The sequence below is a fragment of the Zootermopsis nevadensis genome, unplaced genomic scaffold, assembly GCF_977971745.1.
Source record: "Zootermopsis nevadensis isolate Lab colony 2312 unplaced genomic scaffold, Znev_1.0 Znev_ptg000022l, whole genome shotgun sequence".
In the NCBI taxonomy this organism is placed as follows: domain Eukaryota; kingdom Metazoa; phylum Arthropoda; class Insecta; order Blattodea; family Termopsidae; genus Zootermopsis; species Zootermopsis nevadensis.
In genome coordinates, this window is record NW_028259154.1 from 17,222,053 (window position 1) to 17,245,261 (window position 23,209).

General features: G+C 38.1%; 1 protein-coding gene and 1 non-coding gene across 2 annotated transcripts; both read right to left on the reverse strand.

Annotated features, from left to right (window-relative positions):
* Positions 1 to 618: 618 nt before the first annotated feature.
* Positions 619 to 23,187, reverse strand: Sf3b3 (splicing factor 3b subunit 3). Its single transcript, XM_022062475.2, has 21 exons — positions 23,036 to 23,187; positions 21,912 to 22,186; positions 19,714 to 19,884; positions 18,847 to 19,019; positions 17,426 to 17,680; positions 16,126 to 16,367; positions 15,338 to 15,516; positions 14,981 to 15,136; positions 11,948 to 12,099; positions 11,694 to 11,849; positions 11,229 to 11,384; positions 10,060 to 10,323; positions 9,069 to 9,263; positions 7,859 to 7,993; positions 7,334 to 7,539; positions 6,608 to 6,727; positions 4,743 to 4,908; positions 3,252 to 3,464; positions 2,489 to 2,638; positions 2,049 to 2,246; positions 619 to 1,829 (listed from the first exon to the last, which is right to left on the reverse strand). Exons 2-21 carry the CDS (start codon positions 22,135 to 22,137, stop codon positions 1,689 to 1,691), a joined length of 3,654 nt encoding a protein of 1,217 aa, XP_021918167.1. The 5' UTR covers positions 22,138 to 22,186; positions 23,036 to 23,187; the 3' UTR covers positions 619 to 1,688.
* LOC147873040 (small nucleolar RNA SNORD18) lies at positions 2,720 to 2,789 on the reverse strand. Its single transcript, XR_015536615.1, has one exon. It is a non-coding gene; the product is annotated as a small nucleolar RNA SNORD18 (small nucleolar RNA).
* Positions 23,188 to 23,209: the final 22 nt, after the last annotated feature.

The window sequence follows — 23,209 nt, forward strand, 5'->3', positions numbered from 1 at the left end:
GTTTTTCTATTAATAACCTTTGTTGACTAAGGCAACCAACAGCTTCTAATGATTTTAAAGGCTATTGATTAAACACTGCATAATCATCAGCAAATACTCATTACACTGGAGATTTGAACTGTATGAAATCAAGTATCATTTTACCATTAAATCTCATGGTAATCTGTTTACAAGTGTGGTAAATAAATTTATAAATATGTAATACAGAAAATAAATCTTGAGAAAGTGATACTAGCTCACGTAGTCAAACTCCTGACCTTTTATGAAACTGGAAGTTTCTATTACCATATAGGTTTTTATCCTGCCAATTACAACCAGTCCACACCCTCCCTCCACAAGATTTGAGGGTCTTATGACCTCAACCTTTTGTAACACCATGTACAGGTATATACTGTTTTAGAGAATGTCTTCATCTTCCGACACAAAATTCTAATTTGTTACTCTACCAAGTATGTACAAGCATACGCAACTTAAATTTTCAATATATTCTAAGAATGCATTAATTCCCTGAAGTGTACGAGTTGTTTATTAAGAAAATTACTTTCCCTCTGCTTGACTGCAAACTTAAAACATCTCCAAGAACAGAACACAAGGAAGGTACTTCTTATATACCCTTGGTTAGCATTAACAAATGATGGGGAACATTTATTTCAACTGACAAACAGTATTTAACACTGGCAATATCTTGTCCAAATATGGGCAGAATGAAATGCAAGCAATGAACTGATTCATCATCTTCATATTTAATACATGTGCCATCTTCTGTGGCTAGACACAACGTAAGGGCTTGGGGTCAACCAACCCTATTCTATTTTTTTTAAATAAACACAGGCATCCACATTCTAGACCAGGGGTCATCAACCTGGTCCCTACTGCCCACTAGTGGGCAATTCAACCTTTCATGGTGGGTGGTGGGTTTTTTTTGGCCGTTGTTACAAATTTTGTTCTTCCTCCATATATCGAATACTTTGCTAACAACTTCGCGAGTTTGACTTTTTAAAATATGCTTTTGCAATTTACTTTTGAATTCCATCTCTAACCTTTGAATATAGATAATAATTCACCGGACACTTGTCGAAGTATACTCGTGGACGAGGGAGCAACGAATGAGCACCATAGCCAAAGGCACGAGTTTAGTGTGCATAACAAGGGCGGGGCTTACCACCGGCCATCACTGTCTTCGAGCTGTACCACTTTCATGGTGGTGGGCAGTACATGCGGCACCGGTGGGCGGTAAGGAAATTTTACCATCAACAAAGATACAAAAGTGGGCGGTAGGTATAAAAAGGTTGATGACCCCTGTTCTAGACCATTGCTAATTAACCCATCAAAGCTTAATATCCCAATTACATCTCCAAAGTTCTAACATGAACCACACTTTTCAAGTCTGAAATCACGGACTGAACCGCACAAGTCACCTGCTGTGGATAATACTTAGAACTATTTCTTTTCATAAATAAGTCTGAAGAAACATATTATAGCATCTACAAAGACTAATGACACACTGAATATTTTTACTTGTATCACAATGGTTTTTCTAATATTAAAACAAATTATACAACCAAACACAAAATACTTTTACAAGTACAATAAAGCGTAGCATTTTATAATGTGTAGATTTATTTGAAACACACCACATAACCTGAAATGGCACAGGCCCCCCTCCCACATGCACATCAGCGTTCAAATTAAAATGCATAGCGTGTACGAATATCTTCTAGTTTCTTCGATACTTCACTTGGAGTGCGGTCCAAATCATCAGCAATACTCTTTTGCTTGGCTATGTCTATGGAGTTGAACTGTTCACACAAGTCTCCATCCAGAACATTCTGCAAAGGCACAACACAACTTTCATTATTTAACACCATGTTTAATACAAAAGTATAACAACATCCTGCCAACCAGCAAAACTTTCTGTATCTGAAAACATCAACAGCAGTAAAAAATTGTGAGCCTTCACACACGTTTATATATATATATATACACACACACACATACAAATAAAAACTCTAAGCTCAAAAAGCTTACAGAAAAATCACTGTAATTACCTTAACAGGATAATAATAAGAGCGGAATGAAAGATGATCCCGACCACATAATGGAGGGTTCTCAGACCGCATGTGCATTTCCAAATGCTGGAAGAAGTCCTGGTCCTCATGTGATGTGAAAGGTACCAACACACCCACTGTACCAGATAGTGTTGTGTACACCAACGATTCACTGCCACCAGGAATCAGAGTTGCTCTCTGCAATGTGCAGGAATTACAAGACACAATATAACAGCAATGCAACTGTACACTACCCAAGATAAATCACAGCAAAATCCCCATTTTATTATCCCTGGAGGTATAACATTTTATGCAGATTCTACCAAGTTGCTCAAAGTTTACAAAACTCCTGCAAACAGGTAACCAAAAAGGAAATACTATATAAACTGAAATGGGAATGGGAAATAAAATGAAACAAACACAGCAATTGCCAATATTACCTGCAATGACATGCAGATTTCTCCCACATGGAAGTTAGCAACAATACCAGCTTTTTGGGCAGCACCATTTAGAAGTCCACGATCCCATAGTGCTTTGTTCCCTGTTGGATCTTCATCTACATCATCTGTTACATTTCCTGTCAGACGGATCTTTGGGCAGACACACAAAAAATAAATATTAGTATGAGAAGGGAAGTTTGTTTTGTAAAAGAATACATGTATAAATAGTTGGAGATCAGCACTTTGAAAAAAATCAATAAGAAATTCATAAACACGGACCAAAGTAGAATCATCATGTCTCCAATCAATTACGTTGTCAAGAATACAATTTATAACTCGCTTTCAAAAACATCCTGTAAGTAAGTTCAGTAATATGGAATGGCAGCATGAACTTGCAACAAAATCAATGCAATTTTTTTTAAATGTTTCAAATGGAAATATTAGTGTCAAACAAGTTGGAAATATGTTCATGAATTAGGGTTAAGAATTTACAGAAAAGTGTTGCCTATTTCACAGTTAACATGCATGTTTCTTACTTGATACAGTATTTACTGAGCAAAAACTGGAAACTTCTGTAATTTCAATTCAGGCACATATGCTCACTGCTGACAGAAAATCTGAAATCATCTAAGCATTATCAAATGGTGGGCAATTGCTCATTTATGTGGCAGGTGTTTCCCCCAAAATTACGTAAATGTACATTTCAACATACTACATATAATCTGAAACACAATGCAACATAAGAAACAAAGTGATGTCTTACAACTGCGATATTCCCAAATTTGTCAGCTGTTGCTACAGTATCAAAGTCAAGGACTGTGGCTATTGTTATCCAACGTGGATGAGTGTCATCAGCAAAAATGATGAGCTGGTTCTCTTGTCTCTTGTACCGCACCATATACAAACTTTCTTGTACATCAGACACAAAGATACGACGCCCCATGGCTTGGATATTCACTATCAGATTTGGGATATGCTGAGAAAGATAAAGAAAGTATTATATATTCAATCAATATATTTTATAAAACATTTAATACATGAGGCATGCACAGAAAACCTCATCAGAATTATGTTGAAATCATGATTATTTCATTAGTCTAACATGTTTCAAGCATCATATGAAGATTACTGTAAACTGTGTGAAAAGTGGGTAACCCATTACAGGGAAACCTCCATTTAATGTTCCCTGACTTAAGGTTTTCCCTCATTTATTGTCAAATTTCAATAATTCAAAGTCAAATTATCTCAATGTTAAGTTTTGTCTATTTAATGTTCACTAAAAAAGTCACACTGAACAGTAACGATCCAGTATATTCCTCCATCCAAATGCAAGGAATTAAAAAAAGCAACATTTTTCAGTTTCTCCAGAAATTATACATGGTTATTCATAATTCTCCGACACATTACGAAAAATCGCTAACTTGAATGGTGCAATGCACAAAAAGAGAAACTCTCCAAGTTTATTTTATATACTTCATAAATGCTCTATGTGTCCGCCCTTTGTGACACGGCAGGCGTTAAGCCAATAATCCATTTCTGCCCATACTCAATGCAGCATGTCTTGATCGATTTGTGAAATGGCAGCAATGATAAGTCTTCATAGCTCAGGCACATCTCGTGGCAGAGGTGGTACAAAGACCTGGTCCTTAACATACCCTAAGAATAAAACCACACGGCCTCAGGTCAGGTGATCGGGGTGTCCAAGGAAGCAGCACATTTTTATTGGCAGCCACGTGTCCAATCCAACGTTGTAGAAAATGCTGATTGAGGTAGCAGTGGATGAGGCGGTGGTAGTGTAACAGAGCCCTATCTTGCTAATAAATGAAGTCATCGTTGTGATCATGAAGCTGCAGTATTAGCCATCCCTGCGTCATCTCAAGATAGGACATGCCAGTGATGGTTGTCTCAGAGAAGAATTGCCTGTACACATTCTCTCTGTATACGGCACAGAAAACGTTTCGGTGAATCCTAAAAGTGCTCAATTGTACCATATGGGTTTTCACTTCCCCATACCCGCACATTGTCTGTTCACCTTCCCATTGACGTGAAACGTAGCTTCGTCATTGAAAATCAGTTTTTCAGTCATCCTTCAAGTGCTGCTGCAAACTTGGAGAGTTTCTCTTTCTATCGACATGTCGCATGTTACCATCCTTTGCACCATTCAAGTCTGCCAGGGAATTATGAATAACCTGTATACTCCCAAGATAATTTTACCCACAGCTACACAATTATTAATATTAATTTATGTCCTTACCTTGTTCTCACATTTCCGAAGAAGTTTTTTCCTTCCCATATCATACAGACGTAACATGCGGCCAACCCCCACCAAGATACGGCCTTGGAATGGAGCGATTGCCGAGGGAACTTCATCTACTGGAGTCTTATGGACCAGTTCCAAATGTGTGCAATCTGCATTCACTCTGTTCAGACAATTATATTTGCTATACAGACATTATTATAAATAACTATAATAAGTATCCAAAACAGACTCAGCAAGCAAGCTCAGTTTGTGAAAATTATGAAAACATTGTATAGTATAATACGGTTAAATCACGTGACCCAAATCTCCAAAAGCAAAAATTTTTAGGAAGCAAAAATCATATTTGTTACCATATAAAATAACAGTTAAGAAACTACCATAAAATAATTTCAGGACTACAAATACGAGGTGCGATCGGAAAGTTTCAAGACTGTGTCAATAGATGGCGAACCGGATGTAGTACGAGCTTCTGCCACTAGGGGGTGCGGCCTACATTCATAGTGAACCAGTGTGCCAGCCGGCATCATCGAATTAGCATTTGTTTCTTAGTTACGGGCGTTTTGGTAGTGCATTACACCGACCCTCCTGCGATTTCGGAATGGTGTGCGCATCAAATTTTGCCAAAGACTCGCCAAAACGGCTACGGAAACCTATGAAATGCTAAAGCAAGCATTTGGGGAGTCCGCAATGGGTCGTGCACAAACTTTTGTGTGGCATTCACGTTTTAAAAATGGCCGAACCTCTGTCGATGATGACGAGCGTTCTGGACGACCATCTTCGAGCACAATGCCCAAAAATGTTACAAAGATTCAGCAGGCCATTCACGAAGATCGATGTCGTACCATCATCGACTTGTGCGACATTGTTGGGATAGGCTATGGGACCTGTCAGCTGATTCTAAAGGAAGAACTCCACATGTGACGCATCGCAGCCAAGTTTGTGCCAAGGCTCCTGTCTGAGGACCAGAAGCAGAATCGACTTCTTGTTTGTCAGGAGCTCAAAGATCTTGCAAGAACCGACCCCAACTTCCTTTCTAAGGTTATCACAGGTGATGATAGCTGGGTTTACGGGTACGATCCGGAAACGAAGCAGCAATCTTCACAATGGAAGAGCCCATCGTCACCATGACCGAAGAAGGCAAGACAGGTCAAGAGCAATGTGAAGTCAATGCTGATCTGTTTTTTCGACCAGGAGGGGATCGTCCATAGGGAGTTTCTTCCTGCAGGTCAGACCGTCAATGCTGAATTTTACTGTGGGGTCCTGAGGCAGTTGCGTGAAGATGTGAGATGGAAGCGGCCGGCAAAGTGGCGCAACCACAACTGGCTGCTGCATCATGACAACGCGCCAGCGCACACCGCCCTCAAAGTTCAGCAGTTTTTGGCCTCAAACACCATGGCCATCATCCCGCACCCTCCTTATTCGCCGGATTTAGCTCCGTGTGACTTCTTCCTCTTCCCAAAGATGAAAATTCAGCTAAAGGGAAGGAGATTTGAGACGATAGAAGAGATTCAGGCAGAATCGCAGATGGTGCTTGACAGGCTGACAAAGAAAGATTTCCAGGGATGCTTCCAGGCTTGGCAGCAGAGCTGGAATCGTTGTGTTCACTCCCAGGGGAACTACTTCGAGGGTGATGGGTGAATTTAATACCTGAGATAAGTGTACAGGTTTTTATAGGCGCAGTCTGGAAACTTTCCGATCGCACCTCGTATGCCTTCTCCCTCGTCTGAAAAACCGCACTTTTGCAGGTTGAAGTTTTGATATATGTCAATTATAAATACTATAAACATCAACCACTATAAAAACAATTCTACAGAAGTACTCAAATTAACTGTTCAGTCAATCAAAATATATTCACTAACTTGTATGTGTATAGGAAACCTCCTCCAACCTGACGAGGATTCAGCTGCAGCTCTTTTGCTACTCCAACAACAACAAACTGCTGGTTATCAGCTTGGTTTGCAAACTTAACCAAGGCAATGCTAAAATGTAAAGAATGAAGAGCAAATGGTATACTGTTTCAGACAATTCACATAAGAACACAATCTCCAGACACTTCCAAAACCTTTATTGTCAGATGGACACAGCCTATGCACTATCCAGTTAACTGTGCACACTACAGGCATTAAATTCTCTTTTCCCATATGAGAGGTTAATAAATGAGTCAGTTCTCAGCTTTCATGGAACAGAATGAACGTTATCGCCTAAATTAGCATGAATTAAATCACCATATTACGACATGGTGCAACTGCAGACAGATGCAAGAGCATCTACTCATATGTCCAAAAATGAGCGAATTCTGTACAAAACAGGATTTGATGTTAGTTAATGACAAGGCGATTATCACCGCAGAATTTTTTGAAAATAATATTTAGGAGTTGCCAGCCACAGAAATGAATGAATGACCATATTACAACAAAACTTTCCCTTTCAACCACGAATTCATTCAAAGCTGTCCGTAATTTAAAACGTTACATTCCTTCAACATTCGATGTAACTGACAAAGTTCACTGTCAGTTCTGTGTCAGTTACAGATCACTTCCCTCTGAACTACTAAGCTATTATGTTGTCTAGGAATTCTTTTTTACCTCAGAGCAGCTTCATTTTGATCTAACTTTATGAGTTGCTCTGTCCTGCCTTCAACTGGATCCAACACACGAATTACAGAAGCCCACATTCCTGGTCCTGCCTTGGGGGCACTGAACACACTTTCTGGCAAGTCCTCATTCAAAAAAGCCTCTGCCATTTCACGAGCAAGCTCCTGCTCCTCCTCTCCAGCTGCTTCTTGCATTTCCTGCAAATATGCCAGTGTACTATACAACATGCAGGCACGTGTTCCTAGCAAATTCCTCAAGAAATTACAACAGAAATCAGAACTGCAGGACTTTACATCAATGGCAAGTCAGTAGTACATGTAATGTTTTCATCATTTTCTCTGTAGCTGTCTACAAATTTAGGCACAAACACTGCAACAATTCTTTGATACCTACAGTTTTATAGATATATATTAGTATAAGACCTGGATCTTTGAAACCGTCTTTTGTTTTTATACATTAATAACACATTTTCAAATATGTGCAGCTCACATGCAATATTACAATGGATCTACATACCTCGGCCATTTGTATTCGTCTCTGTTTCTTTGTATCTTCAGTGTAAGCATTATGTTCAGTTTCTGTAATAATAAGGTGAGCAGACTCCTGGTGGATTACAAATTTACGAGGTGTGTAGTCCACTGGGAAAGATACCTGCAAAACCGAAACTAAATATTTAACACAATGTGCGACCCAAAATATTAATCACTGAATTCATAAAACTAATATTTTATGAAACACAAAGTATCAACAGTTTGCTGATATTGCACAACCAAATTTGAGAGCCAGTCAGTTACCAAATTGTTATCATTTTTTAGATAAAACACAGATTAACCAGTGAATCATTCCATGGCTACCATCAGACCTATGTGTCATGAACAATTCCAAATGTCACTAAAGAGATACATTGTGTCAACAAACTCAAGTTATCATCCATTAATTACAGTTACCAAGGTAAACAGACATGTATATGCACCCCGTCCCCCATTTCAAAATTTTACAGTAAATAGTGTATCCACAATGATGTATAAACAGAACTTCACCAGTGACAAAAACATCACATAAAACAAGATCTACAATTCCTGCACCTTCATTACAGTGAGCAATATTCCTAATTAGAAATGACTTTTCTCCACAAATTTTTGCAGAGTACTTCCAGATATTTATTGCTGGTGGTCCCTGAAGGCATCATTAATACTGATGGTATCGGGATCATTGACCCACCGTCTATCGGCAGCACTTGCTGACTGATGCTCCACTGCTACAGCTTTCCTCACTGTGTACGTGTCCTTTTGCATGGGAGTCATTTCATGATTCAGAGAGTAAGCTCTGGCTTCAAAATGTTCAAGTCCCCCTAAAGTCCTCACATACACTGGACACACAATATCTAAAGTCTGGGCTACATCACAGCAAAAGGGGAAGGGAAGGCAGAAAAGGCAATGAGGAAGCAATACACCCTATGCACCATTATTTCCCCTTCCTCCCCGTGCCTCAGGATTCATAATGATGTATGTATTTATAATGGACAACAAAGCTCAGGTATCTTGTGACAAGTATAAACAGGAGAATACATAAGCATGAACACTTAAATATCAAGCTTGAATACATGCCTGAAGTTGGCTGTTCATCACAGAAAATACGAATATGCCACGGAATGACTTTTTTTTGAACAAGCATTATTCAAAACTCACACCAAGGTTGCACTGTATAAATAAACTGAAACACACACCTGATTGAATACTGCACCCAACTTCTCCAGAGCCAATATACGAAGTGTATTTGTGGAAATGGCAACAACTCCCTCTGGACACTGTTCTGATGAGAAGCCTGAAGCATATTCCAGTGACTCATATGACAACGGAGTCAGGTGGAAACGATTCTGATAATAGTAACTCAACCATGATCGGCTTGACATGGCCAAAACCTGTGAAAGAGAAGATCAAATTTGATGGAGACACAATATCACAATAGGTGTTGCAAATTTGCTACTTTATCTTCTTCCTAAGATGTCTCCACCTTACGTGGGGCACCTACCAACCAAACCTCCCCATATTACAATCAAATGTAACAAATAAAAAGTATTTCAGAACTGTGATCAGATATAATTATTTAATCATGTTGTCAGGTGAAACACGGAAGAATACATCACATCACAGCAAGAGTAAGAAATTCTTCTTAAAGAAATACAAAGAGCTTCTCAATAAGAAAACATGAAAATCCTAGTTGCCAAGATAAATTATGTAGAACCTTCTCATGATTTATTGTATATCACTAATTCACTGCTTGGCAATTCTGAAAGCTCTATATAAACATTTTGAAAACATATTTCAAATTAAAATGCTTCAAGGTTATCATGGGCTGCCACACATTTGTGGAAGTTTTGAAATATACTACTTTTATTCTGAACTAGACAAAAGGTTTCAGTCCTTTGGAAAAGACCGCAACCATTTAAGACCATTTTATTTACCAACACCATAAACTTTGTTCTGGGGGTTTCCTAGGGAAGGACCTTGCATATATGAGAAGATACAATGACCATATGACTTCAAGTCCTCCCCCTGCTACATTACTAACTGCAATACAGCTATTAACTTTTTACACACTTTCAATTATATGCGTAAGGGAAAAGTGGGACAAGAGAAACACAACTTCACAATTAAATGTACAAATTCTCTTGTACCTTGTTCATGTACAAATGCAAATATTCTGAAAACACTCACAGCCTCACTGCCTTGCATTCTGATGCGGAATAATTTTACAGGACGAGATCCAAGGTATCGTGTCCGTGTATCTGCCAAGTCACCCGTGACTTGATCCAATACTGTTCGTAGCAACACGCCATTCTGCAGACCTATATTGAGATACAGTGAACCAGTTGTCCCAGGTTCACCTTCACCTCCTGTTTCACCTGCACCCATCTCTACTATACAAAGAGATTCAGCAGCTGCAGGAAGAGCTTGCATACTCAACGGGGAAAGGCAGTCCTGTAAAAAAATCATCTCTAGCCAAAATCCCACATAAATGACATTGCTTTCCATACCACCTATTACAACAACAATTCATACAATGCAGCTGTTTCTTTTTCACAAGTTAATTAAATTTAAAAATGTCTGAACTTCAACTAACTGCCTTATACTTCACATTCCTAAGATTCAATCACAAGTTAACATAAGACATTTCTTTAACTACTGTTGTATTTACAACTACAATTTCGAGTCTTTCACGTAGATGTATCAAGAATTTGAGGAGAAATGTCAAATTTCAAATTCTTAAATTATGCAAGTCTTGAGTCAACCTGCAGACATTTATCAGGTCAAGTCTACTGATTTAATTTCCACATTTTGTGCAATCAAGGAAAAACCGATAAACAATAGAAAAACTGGTTTCTAGAACACCCACAACTTGAAGACAGTTAAAAATCATGCATACAAACAAAAACTGTTTACACTTTAAAAAGACACCTAGTGCCCAACGTGTTTCGACCTCAAGAGGTGATCATCAGTGGCAAACAAATTAATTCATACAATTCATAAGATGATGGTTTGTTATAAAGCATAAAAGGTCACACTTTATAAAACCATACTTTATGCAATACCATACTGGGCATTAATTGCACAAGAGGTGGTATATTATCTAAACTGAGCTCAATTGCATAAAGTGCGACCTTTTACGAGTTATAACAAACCATTGTCCAATGAATTGTATGTTTTAACATGAATTAATTTGCTTGCCACCGATTATGACCGCTTGAGGTCGAAATGCATTTGGCACTATGTGTCTTTTCAAAGTGTAAACAGTTTTTGTTTGTATGCATAATTTTATCTATCAATACACTGCACGGTATGCAAGGTTAAAATACCACATCTTCAGGAGGGTGATAAAAACTTACCAAGGGATCAAGAGAGATGATGCGCACTGTGTTATCTGCCAAGCCCACAGCAAGGAAACGAGACCTCTGCTCTCCAGCAGGCACATTTGCCAGTGCCATACATACTGCCTCAGATGGCATCTCTTTGCGTTCTGTGTATTCGTTAAGTTGTCCTGTCTACAAATCAACATTCCATGTAAATGTGAGGCAAGAGCTATAGTTGCCTTTGAACATTTTTTTCATGCATTCATATCCCAAACAATTACAAAATGAAGTATGTAATTAGTTCCAAGAGGAATATGTCAAATAAGACTGCTTTGTTAATGAACATAATTATATGGATGACTTCATTAAGGCTATTTCCTTTCTTATTAGAAAACAACTCTACTTTAAAATGTTTGGAATTCAAAGTGTAATATTCTTGCTACTCCGGTGACATGCTTCTTGATACTTAAACTGTAAATTAAAACAGTGCTCTGAACTTACGGGGTCCATTTCAAAGTACACAAGTTCTCCACCTGTTAGAGCTATAACAACTTGACGCTGGTTCACAGCACATTTCACTATAGTCTTTTTCCCAGGCGTTTTCCACTCATTTACACGCTTATCTGCACGGATGTGACGAATACCATCTGGGTATACCTGGGGAAAATAAGTATCAAATTGTGAACTATGGCATGATTAATAAATTCACAATTTATACATTTTACTAATAATCATGAACATATGGACACACATACCTGCACCAGAGCATCCTCTCCAAGAGCCGAACAAGAGAGAGTGGGCGTGGTGCCAAGAAACCCAGAGTCTGTTACTTCCTCAACAGTTTCACCAATTGACAATACCAGAGTAGCATTAACGAATGACACAATGATGTATGCATCATATTCTTCTGTAAGAACAGCAACACAGCACTTCACATATTTAAGAATAACACACACACACACAATAATATAGAAAACAAATTTCCTCACACAAGAATTCTTTTAAAGACCATCAACTCATAATACATCATCACACATTTTGAAACTCAGGAACTTAAACCCAACTAACCCACGAAAGACCAACAGCAGTTTATCAGACTGCCATCAAACACAAATGTTAATTTATACTACGGTTACTTTGAAGAAACAAAAAATACAATTTCTTGGGAATGTTTATTACATTCTCACGTACATGACAGCTATAAACAAAACATGGTGAGATATACACAAGGACTTTCCTGAATTGTTTTGCACAAAATTTTCTGCAGTGTGGGATTTTTTTTAAAATGTAGCAAATGCATTATGGCTAAAATGGCTATTTACATAATATTACACTATAGATCTTCTAACAAAGCACTGCTCTCCCCAGCTTATGGATTCAGCAGGCCAACAAAATACCACAAAAACCAGATTGTGACCCTGCAATATTTTGGACAACCTATGCCATGGAAAATGAATAGATCTGAAACATCAGAAATCATGTTCATTGAAAAAAGTAAAAAGAAAATTATCAAAACACAAGCTAAATTTAATGGGAAAAGGCATAACACTGAACCAGCATATATAGTTTCCTATACCCGTTGTTTTATACCAACACTTACTGCCTGGCTGCCATATTATTACTGTGAGAGATGGGGCCAAAAAAGTGTATGCAGTAATATTAGAACGCTGGCCTTGTAATCCTGGGGTCCCGGGTATGATTCCCGGCGGTGCCCGAATTTATAACTTGTGTTGGGCAAGGCTGTGGTCTAGGCAACACGGAGTTTTCCTCCGTGGCATCCCAACAATTACTCCATTCACACACAGAAGAAGGCAATGGCAAACCACTTCTGTATCACCTGCCTAAAAAAACATATATGAACAGGTCCCAGTCCGAGAAAAGGATGGAAGGATCCTGTTCATAATATGTCGCCAACCTCCTGTAAAGGAGATGGTGTAATAAAGAAGTAATATTATGGCAGTCAAATGCAATGCTACCACTCCAGTCAAACAATTATGGCTCATGTATAAAGTGAAGCTTTCACGGCGGCTGATGTTGATGAAGATTCTTGGGTTACAAGTCGCGTCAGGTGGGTGAACAGTGAATAAACAATATCTTCTGCAGTTTCGAGAGCAGATATTGTTCTCGAAACATTGACAGAAGATATGGTTTATCCACCGTTCAGCCACCTGACGCGGCTTGCAACCTGAGAATCTTTCATCAATTATGGCTCATGTCTTGCAGTACAGCCACTTACCTTAAGATTCCAGTACCTTACAGTAGAGTTGCAAAATATGAAACAGCCAAATATTTTTTGATCGGCCATGACATAACAGTGCACTTAATCCGATTAATACCTATGATTGTAGCATTATAAGTGTTAAAGAGAATGCAAATTGTGTATGTTTGAAAAAGAGGTCAGAATGAAATGCCAGGATAAAAAATTAAATGGGAGCTTCAAAATTTGCATTCATAAATCATTAATAGTATCATAAAATCAAGGATGAAATTAATGGGGCATGTAGCACACATGGGAAATGTGAGGAATTTATATATTACCCGAGATACTTTATCTCCTTAAGAAATCTGCTTCACGTAGTTAGTTCTAGTAGTGATTGCCCAGCAAAAATAAGTAACCACAGTATTGAATTTCTCTGATCTCAGCTGATGAATTTTCTCATAGGCTACACGAGATGGAAAGTGTGAACTCTGCCCACTAATGGCACATGCTACTTTTTGATATAAAGAGTTAAGAACACTAAATTCCTCTTTATGGAACAATTGTTTTTGGTGGAAGAGCTGCTCCCACTTCATTATGTCTTTCAGATCCTTACCTCTTCTTCAATTCCCACAGAATCCTCCACTATATAGCTCCCAGGTAGCCTGAAAGAAAAACCAACTGGTGTTTGATAGATTGTATCAAGTCCACCAGTTTTATTATATTCTACTTTTATTACAGCATAATTATGGTATGTATGAAATGGGAGTAACCACTTCCATAATTTAGACAAGCCAATCACAAAATACATGCATTTTCTAACCTAGACAAAGAAATAAAAAAGAAGACTGGAATAAAAAAATCGAACAGCTAAAATTTTAAATATTACCTTTAAATGTAAAAAAATAGAATAAAATGAACTCCCTAAAAGATAACACGGTATAATTAAAATTAGTCAACAGCAACTGCAAGTAAATTTGAAAGTATGTGCCAATGTGTATGGTTTAGAACACAACAAAGTCAGTCAGCAATTCTCAACACGTGAATATTTTTTCTAAATCAAGATGTTGTGTAGTCTGGAAGGTGGTAACCATTGTTTCAGAGAACTGTACTGCTTCAATCTCAGGAAGCCCCACTTAATGGTATCTGCACCTTGTCCTGGTGGTGGGGCTTGAGTACCTCAGTGACCCCAAGAGCTATGCTGGCAGAAGCATAGCTACTGGTAGGGCATCCCTAGCCAGATTGGTTGAGGGGGAGAGGTCAGACTAAGACAGATAGGTTGGTCGCAAGGTTAACAACCTTGCACCGTGAAAAGGAAGATGTTTTGAAACCTCAATCAAAGCCTCGGACAGACAGACCTAACAGAGGAGAATTGAGGAGGCCATGGACTGAATACGGACCGGAGAGCCATAGAAGAAGAGAAGAATCTCAGGAAGACCTCATACTTTTTTGTCCTGCTAATTTCAGTGACACTCTCTCAATTATATGATCTTTATATTATTATAAACACATTCACATACTTTCTGGATGCTTACAGTTTTAATTTAAAACATCCATATTAAAAAAACAGTATCTTGGTACAATTACTCACCATCGACTCGCCTCTTTACAGTCCAAACAGCATTTGGGTTGCCTGGAAGTTCTGAAACAGCCATCTCAGACACTTCCAATCCATGTCTCAAAACTCTCACCGAAGACCGCGGTCCACGGCCACACAGCATATACAATTGTGGAGTGTCTTCATTAGCTAGCAGTTAAATAAAACAATGTTAGCCTAAAATACCAGGTACGGAATGAATCGTGGAATACATACCAATTTGAAAGAGGTCAGAGCTTTGAGAATAATCCTGGCTCAATTCATAAACACGGACCAAAGCTGAGTCATCATTCACTCTGAGGTACACAATTGCAGTTCCCTACATCAGCAAAAACATTCAAAAACACTTACCTAGATCTGCAACTTGGCATGCCAAAATGGGCGAGAGCGAGTCCAACTCATCAACAAGCACTAGATTCCGCAGTGGCCTTGGTGCAAAAAAGAAAGTATCACCTTCTTCCAAGGGCATGGCAGAACTGAATTCAGGTTCATCATCATCATCACCAAGATGTGCGATCTGATATAAGTAACTGCAACAATGAACAAACGCTGCTATAAAACCATAACAGAATGCACCCTTCAGGATGCTTCACTGCTAGATGGCTCTGGCAGTCAAATCAGGAGCGAGTAGAAATTGTGCAAAGTCAGTGGGCTATTCACTCAGTACTCTTAATTGCACACTTTTAAAGACTATGAAACCTCCGAAAGGAGGCCCTATGCTCCACTTAGGAGTTACAGGAACTAAACCAACCTAACCTAACCCTTGCAAAAAATGTTGGAAGATCTGCCACAAAATTACTTATCACAATGCAACCTATGCACAATGGATATTAACCCCAATCAGTGTATGAGCAAGGTTTGGAGATTTGTGTGACAATTTTAGTTAGGTGTTCCCTAAATGAAACAACTGCAAGAACTGATTCCTTCCTCGACTACATTCATGTTATTCTTCTCAAAGCATCTCTTTTCTTCATCCAGCATTTTTCTTGTACTTATGCCATCACTCCAAGAAGTAAATTTTCTTCAGGTACTGTTTTTATCATCAAACTTACATTAGGGGAGCTTCTGTATCTGGAGGGATAAGAAATTTACTGGCAAAAGAACAGAATTCTGGGGAGAAGCCTGTAATGATTACTTACTGGTTGCCAAATTCTGATGCAACAAAAAGGAACCCTGTCTTCATAACACACATGGCAGATGCTACTGGAACTGTGTCAAAATATTTTAGCTTAATCTCAGTCACCATATCTTCATCGGTTTCCAAAGTAATTTTAAAAATATCACCCTGTTCAGTTTGTGCAAGGAAGAAGAACATTGACTTTGTCTTGTGTGTTGCTGAGCACACAAAAATCATTCCCCTCTCTGGATCATCCAAATCATTCTGCAAGAAAAGAATACAAGAGTGTATGCACAAGCAAATTTTCAAATATTTCATGGCTGGAACTCAGAACATCTTTAGTATAAATATAAAAAATTTTCCCACCCAAAGAATTACTGCTGATATTAACCTTTATCTTACTTGCGTTCCTTGTCGGGAATGTAAGTTGAGTACGCAGCCCTATGAACATTCCTTGTGCGGAACGTAAATACTTGCAACACTGTAAGGAGACTTGGCTACATCTTTTGGCCTCTTTTAGGGGCTGCAAGCATTGAATCACTCTCTCTAGGGTTCTGACAAATTCAACCTGAGCTGTCAAACCGTAAACTATAACCATGAACAGCAATAAACTTTGTTTAATGTCAAGTGGGTTTTTTCAGACCCCTATTCAAAGCTACTCACATTCCTCGGTATGATGGGTCAAAAGAATGAGTATCCACTGAAGTAGAGGGAAACAAAATTTTCTATGTGGTCAGTAGTTCACAACCATGGCTTCTAACATGTCGACTGAGCTTCCAAAAAGGAAATTTATGTTACTATAGCCTGAAGAAATACCATAAGTTATTTTGGACACTGATATTAACTGCATTTTTAAGAAACTGTTCCCTGTTCTATTCGCATAAATATGGCCTTTATTTCGTCCTTTTATCATGTCTACTTTAGATAATATTAAAGTTTTCCGTACAGCATGCACAAAAATTTAAATACCCGCAAAAAAAACTCAGTAGGGCGGCTACCACTTTGCCATTTAAATGCCTGTCGTTTAAAGGTTAATGGCAAGTATAACACCTTGCAAGTAAGTCTATAATCATTATTAAATCAATAGTACATGAAAAAGTGGCCAGTATCAAATGACATAACACAAAATGCACACCTAAAATACAAAAATAAAAAGTAAGAAATTTTACATGTAAAAAATGTTGGGGCTTACATATTTCAGAATTGGAAATTCGCCAACCTTACCTATTCATTAAATGAATGAACATTGACCTTACAATTCAACATGTATAGTACCACTATCATGTATGATCCCTTAAAATCAGAGCAACAAACTTACTTACCCTCCTTCTCGGAATAGGGCAACGGATATCATGCTGATCACCCAAGTTCTTGTACGTAAGATAGTTCTCAGAGCAAATAAGGACTCCACTGGGACCATCATTTCCACCAGGAACAGATACCAAGAAATTGGCATGCTCTTCCAAAGGCTCGCTGTATTTACGAACAACGTGGTTCAAACCAAGATCCAGCTCATAAAATGTCAATGTCTGCTGTGTTTTGTGTGCTGCTTCTCCTGTTGGATCTGTGTCTGCTTCCTACAAGGCCACATTTTTAAGCAAAATTACACGTGCAGATAAAACTGCTGTAAGGTTTAACATGTGGAAAACTGCAGAATCATAACAAGTCTATTCAAGGCAACTACCGGGAATTACTCTACACAAATTAAAATTGTAATTAATTTATTTATACAACATATTTCTAACATGAGCCTATTTTATGTGATGGCAAACAAGCAAATATTGCAATGTTCCAGCCTTGATTCACTCCAACCAAAAATGTGTCTTGGTAGGAGGCGACAAGTTGGATTGTATATGCTTTCTGCACATCTAGTCTAGAACTTGTAACGATAAATCATGAAACAGACCAACTTGTGTGCAAACAAAACCAATGCATGTGCAGGTAGAACAAATGTTCATAAAAACATGCGTGTATTACAAAGTTATCTCAAAATGCCCGATGGGAAAAACTGCAGATGCTTTCACAACTTACACATTATGCTAGTTAATATCATAATAATAACATTAACAACATACTCTACAAGAGACTAACGAACAAATTCCACTATCTCAAGCTGATATCATTTACATGACATCACAATCCCTTAATATACATATAATAATTTAGCTGAGCCATTTTTTCTTAAAATTTTATAACACAAAAAATCTGCATATAAAGTTTCATTATTATCCTGGGCTATTCAAGGCTCTTCTTGTATGTTTTGTGTTGTGCGGTAGAATATAATATTTCACTTCCGTCTACTGTCAACAGAGCTGTCCAAATCTACTTCTGACACAGAAGTATCTTGTCAGACTTGACAGAAATGTCTTCCACTTCACCATAATAACTATCAGTCACCTTTATGTTCTATAATCACAAAACAACTTGCAAATAATAACAAGCCAATAATACTATGTGTGTGCCAGTCAAAAAAAGATATAATGCATAAACGAAGCATAAAAAAATCAACCAGACACAACACATATCAACCATTGAACGATGGTTCCATTCAGTGAGGAAAAGGTAAAATTATTGCTACAATTGAATGAAATTGGGACACTGGTGGTTGCAAAATTCCAAAGCACTGTCAACGTATTCAGAGCTAAATTTCCAAAGAGCTGAGGCAATTATGTGGGATGAAGGAAGTGGTTAGTCAAATATCCATTACACAAATTCTAAAAATTTAATAATTAAAATGTATTACCTCATAATCAATTTCCAAGCAAGCAAACATCGGATTTTCAAATCCTGCGTCTACACCCACAGTGTGATACACCAAGGTGTTGCTTTTGTGGGCTTCAAGGGGTGATGAAATAGTGAGACGTGCTTCTGCATCTCGATTCAGAATATACACCAACTTCTGTTTCTCTATTGCACCTATGACATGAAATAAAATTCTGTAAATAATTTTCCTGTGTATGACAGCCAACTAAAGAAGTGACTACTTTCAGAAGTAAAACAGTAAGGAGCCTTCTCTACATGTTTACATCAGGATTAAACCATAACAGCGTAAACTCTCTCGTCACTTCGTTACATTCGAAATTTATGCTCTCCACAAACACTTGTGGTACACTTTGAGGACCACACAATCTATTCAGACATTATTCAACTGAAGTGTAAATTCAACACCTTATACTCATCTGAACAACGCACTTCAATCAACAATTCCTAATCTTGTAGAACAGTCCCATTTCTTTCAAACAAAACCTCTTATTGCTAATATTAGAGCATTTGGAATAAAAAATAATTAAAAATGTGGCAATGAAGTTCCAATTGCATGCAGTCCTTCGCTGGGTATACTGGAAAGGATTTAAAAGAAAATTCAAATATAACCACAAAAAGCACTAACATTTTGTCAGCTCTGAAAGGGGTACATCTTGTGGGTACACAGTAATACCAACTGCTTTGGGACCCAACAATGCCCAAAATGTAAAAGGAAAATATAAGATTTTTGCACATAAATGTAACAATTCAAAATAAGTGTCTCAAAATTATTACAAAACTTTGGTATAGGTAACATACATAACAAAGTACAATACTACAAGCAAGAACTCAAGTCTCTTAATATTACCAATCATAACAGCTCTTCCTTTGGGGTCAATTGCAAGATATTGGCCAGGGACAATTCTTCGGCAACCGCTTTTTCCAAATGTCTCTTGGTGCACTTTCTCAAAAATATTTTTTGTACTGATATATTCCAAGATTACAATTCTACCAGAATCTGATCCAACCACAATATAATCTGAAATATAACAATTATTAGCACAATCATATAAACATCACAACTTCATCAATAAAAATTATATTTATTTTGTTGGATGCTGAAAACCAGGCAACAAGACAAAAACAGCCTTGCACCAACGATGCTGAACACCCGATTCTGTGGCACTGTATTGACGACCTATGAGTGTAGGAAACCCAAGCACAGGAGATACCACAGTGCATCAAATCATCAACTAATTCTGGTAACATACAATAGCAATATTTGTAAGTGATGGTCTAATGGTGCAGCTGTAAATTCATTTATTAATGAAGAAGAAAGGTCACTTACAACCTGTGTGGTTTTCAGTTGGTCAGCTTAGTTCCACATTCAAAATACATAGCTAGAAATTAAAAATATGCCCAAACCTTTGTTTGATTAGACTGCACACTTTGCGGGATACCTTCCGTGAAAAGAAATGACTTTCATCTATAGTAATCCTTGCTAATAGTTCCCTTGCAACTGTTGGAAGTAAAATGGAGATTCTTATACCTGACAGGAAATGAAACCCCACATTACAAAACAACTACAGTGAAACCTCGATGCATCGTTTTTGGCGGGGGTGGGAAATAAAAACAATGAATACGGGAAAACGACAGTTGCGAGAAAGCATTAATTTTTTTAAAAAAAACTGAATGTTTCTCTTTCAAAGTTGCTTCTTTTTACCACAAAAGTCTTTAATGTACAACTGGTTTGTCAAAACTTTACGTTTCAGGTCAAATACAGCCCTTTCCACGTTCACTAATATTATGCGCATAAAAGATCGACTTCACTTTTGCCAATGCAGCATGTTCTTCGGCAAAACTCGGCACAGCTTTGGGCTCGCATTCGTTGTCTTCCTCTTCCTCACCACTCCCACCCCCTTCGCGAACAATAACAGGAAGAATGGAAATACTATTACTGCCGAACTCAAGGAAACGTAGCTGTAGAAGACACCAGAAGAATGAAAAGTGTCGCCTGCCTTTCCTTTGTACTTATAATAAAAGCATTTTTGAAGAAATTCACACTGCACATGCCATCTGGCATCGCTGGAACGAAATATGAGTGCACCCTAATTAAACTCATAAAATTTCTGACAATGAGCACCGCTGACCCCTCATTCCAAAAGAATCTGTGCTGGTTGGGCGATGTAACAGGTTACCGCTACTGCATATTCCAAAAACATTGCGCGTCTTTCGGTATTAATTTATCTCAAAACCCAGCATTTTAAATTCTAAAAACATTGCGTAAATTTCGTTATAATTTCTCAGAAACGATCTTTGCAGGAAAATTGTGGGCCAGGACTAAGATTTTTGAACGATTGATGCGATAAAACGATAGTTCGAGGAACGATAGAAGCGGGAAAATGTAACATTACTTTATATGGGATGTATCCAGGACCGGACGATGCATCCGGGAGAACGATAGTTCAGGGTACGATGGACAGAGGTTTTACTGTAGCATCTTTACATTTGTTTCAGACTACTACCTCCTTTCCAATATTCTATCCCACTTTAAAGAATTTGTTTTTGTTTCCTAGTACTGTTAAATAGATCATACAGCAATTGAAAACAAAGCAGCACAGGTCCATGCTTAATATAAACAAGAATTATTTTATATGGAATGTCATTGCTCACATGACATGCAAGCCACCAAATGCAGCTACCATCCTATCACAGTGCAAATATGCCACTATTGCACTCATTATCACAAATTCAACCCTTTGAAGCCTAGGGGTAACCATTATATACCCCATCCACCTTATCAGCAACGGTGAATTATGTTTTTACATATTTTGCATGATTCTCACTGTAAAAAGAGAAAATTTCCTTAAACAGCTTCATCCAGTTACAGAGGTGAAGTGTTTTCTTTGAGGTGCGGACTGAAGTCTTTAATATTCAGTACATGTACAGTTCTGCATATGTAACATCTAATGCCAGCTTAACAAACTACTTGGGAGAAACAATACTTGTGCTGATGGTATACGATTGTGCAGACTATACCTGGTGCAAACAGGTTTACAAGATTACCTTTTGTTCCACCTGTCAACCTAAAAGCCATCAAAGATCGTACTATTCCAAAAACTTCAACAGTTAGCAGAGTATGTACTTTGCCAGTGTTAGGATCTGGACGTAACAACTCAAGAGACTTTCCCCTTGATACAAGAATCTCCTGCATCTTACTGCCACTGAAGTTGCCATGGACAGCATGAGTGATGCCAGTGGCACGTTGCAAGGTCAAGTTGTACAGGTGCATTCTGAATGCAACAAAACAGGCAACAGACTTAACCTCTGTAACACATTACCTGAAACACAAAGAGCAGTAATATAAGTAACAAGCACTCCTGATATACTGGGCCACTATTAGAACACTAAAAAGGAAATGAAACATAAGATATAACTTTATAGTGACTAGCTACGGGCTGGATGACTGGGGGTTTGACCCCAACAGGGGCCAGAGGATTTTTCCTCTAGCATCTGCTTCCCATCCAGCCTGCTATCCAATGGGTATCGGGATCCTTTCCGTGGGGCAAAGCACGACCAGGGCATGATGCTGACCATTCAGCGCCATCTAGAGCCGAGGTCAAGAATAAGTAGGAGCTATACCCCCTCTCCCCCAACTAACCTACAAGGCGTGTAGTGATCGGCTTTACTTTACAACATACTTTAACCTCTGCACAATGTATGTTCCTCAAATTTGCATTGCTGAACAAACAGAATGTGTTTGGAAATGTTTCTATCAAAACCCAGTATTTCATTCACCTTTACCACTCTCCTCACATACAAAAGTTTATAAAGATCTATATATAAATAAAAAAGAAAGCAGGAAACCTGATAGTCTAATATTACTGGGATCAGACTTATTACACAGCGTATTCCTATCTATGCTTCACGTAATTTTTTGCTTCGGGCGCACAAGGTATCGCGGTGAACAAAGGATTTGATACATCGAAATGTTTGATAGCGGGGCCACCTGAACGGTGTAGCGATTGTACCGCCCTAAACGCGGAACTGATATTACTTAACATGTGCAATTATGATACTGTTATATCCAATCTGGCAAAAAGTAATATACAAACAGAAAATATTCGCTGATAGCCCTAAAATATACAAATAAATTACACATGATAAGTTAATGATTGTATTGTACTTACAGGAACCAAAACGGCACAAAGTTCTCTATTCGATTGTATCGGATTACGTTCCAAAACAGCGATATTCACCATCAACCATACTCTCAACTCACTTCGGTCGCTGTATTCCGGAAAATAAAAAGCGGATGTAGCTTTCGGGGTTTTAAACTGCATGCTCATTGGTTGACAAATAAA

Bases quoted from the DNA above. Each gene is read 5' to 3' on its own strand.
- Sf3b3 (XM_022062475.2), bottom strand. From the start codon at position 22,137: ATGCACCTGTACAACTTGACCTTGCAACGTGCCACTGGCATCACTCAT. The intron at 17,681-18,846 runs GTAATACATTTT...GTGGCCTTGTAG, and splicing joins GCTTGGAAATTGATTATGAG to GAAGCAGACACAGATCCAAC. The intron at 15,517-16,125 runs GTAAGTAATCAT...TCATTGTTGCAG, and splicing joins GCATCAGAATTTGGCAACCA to TTACTTATATCAGATCGCAC.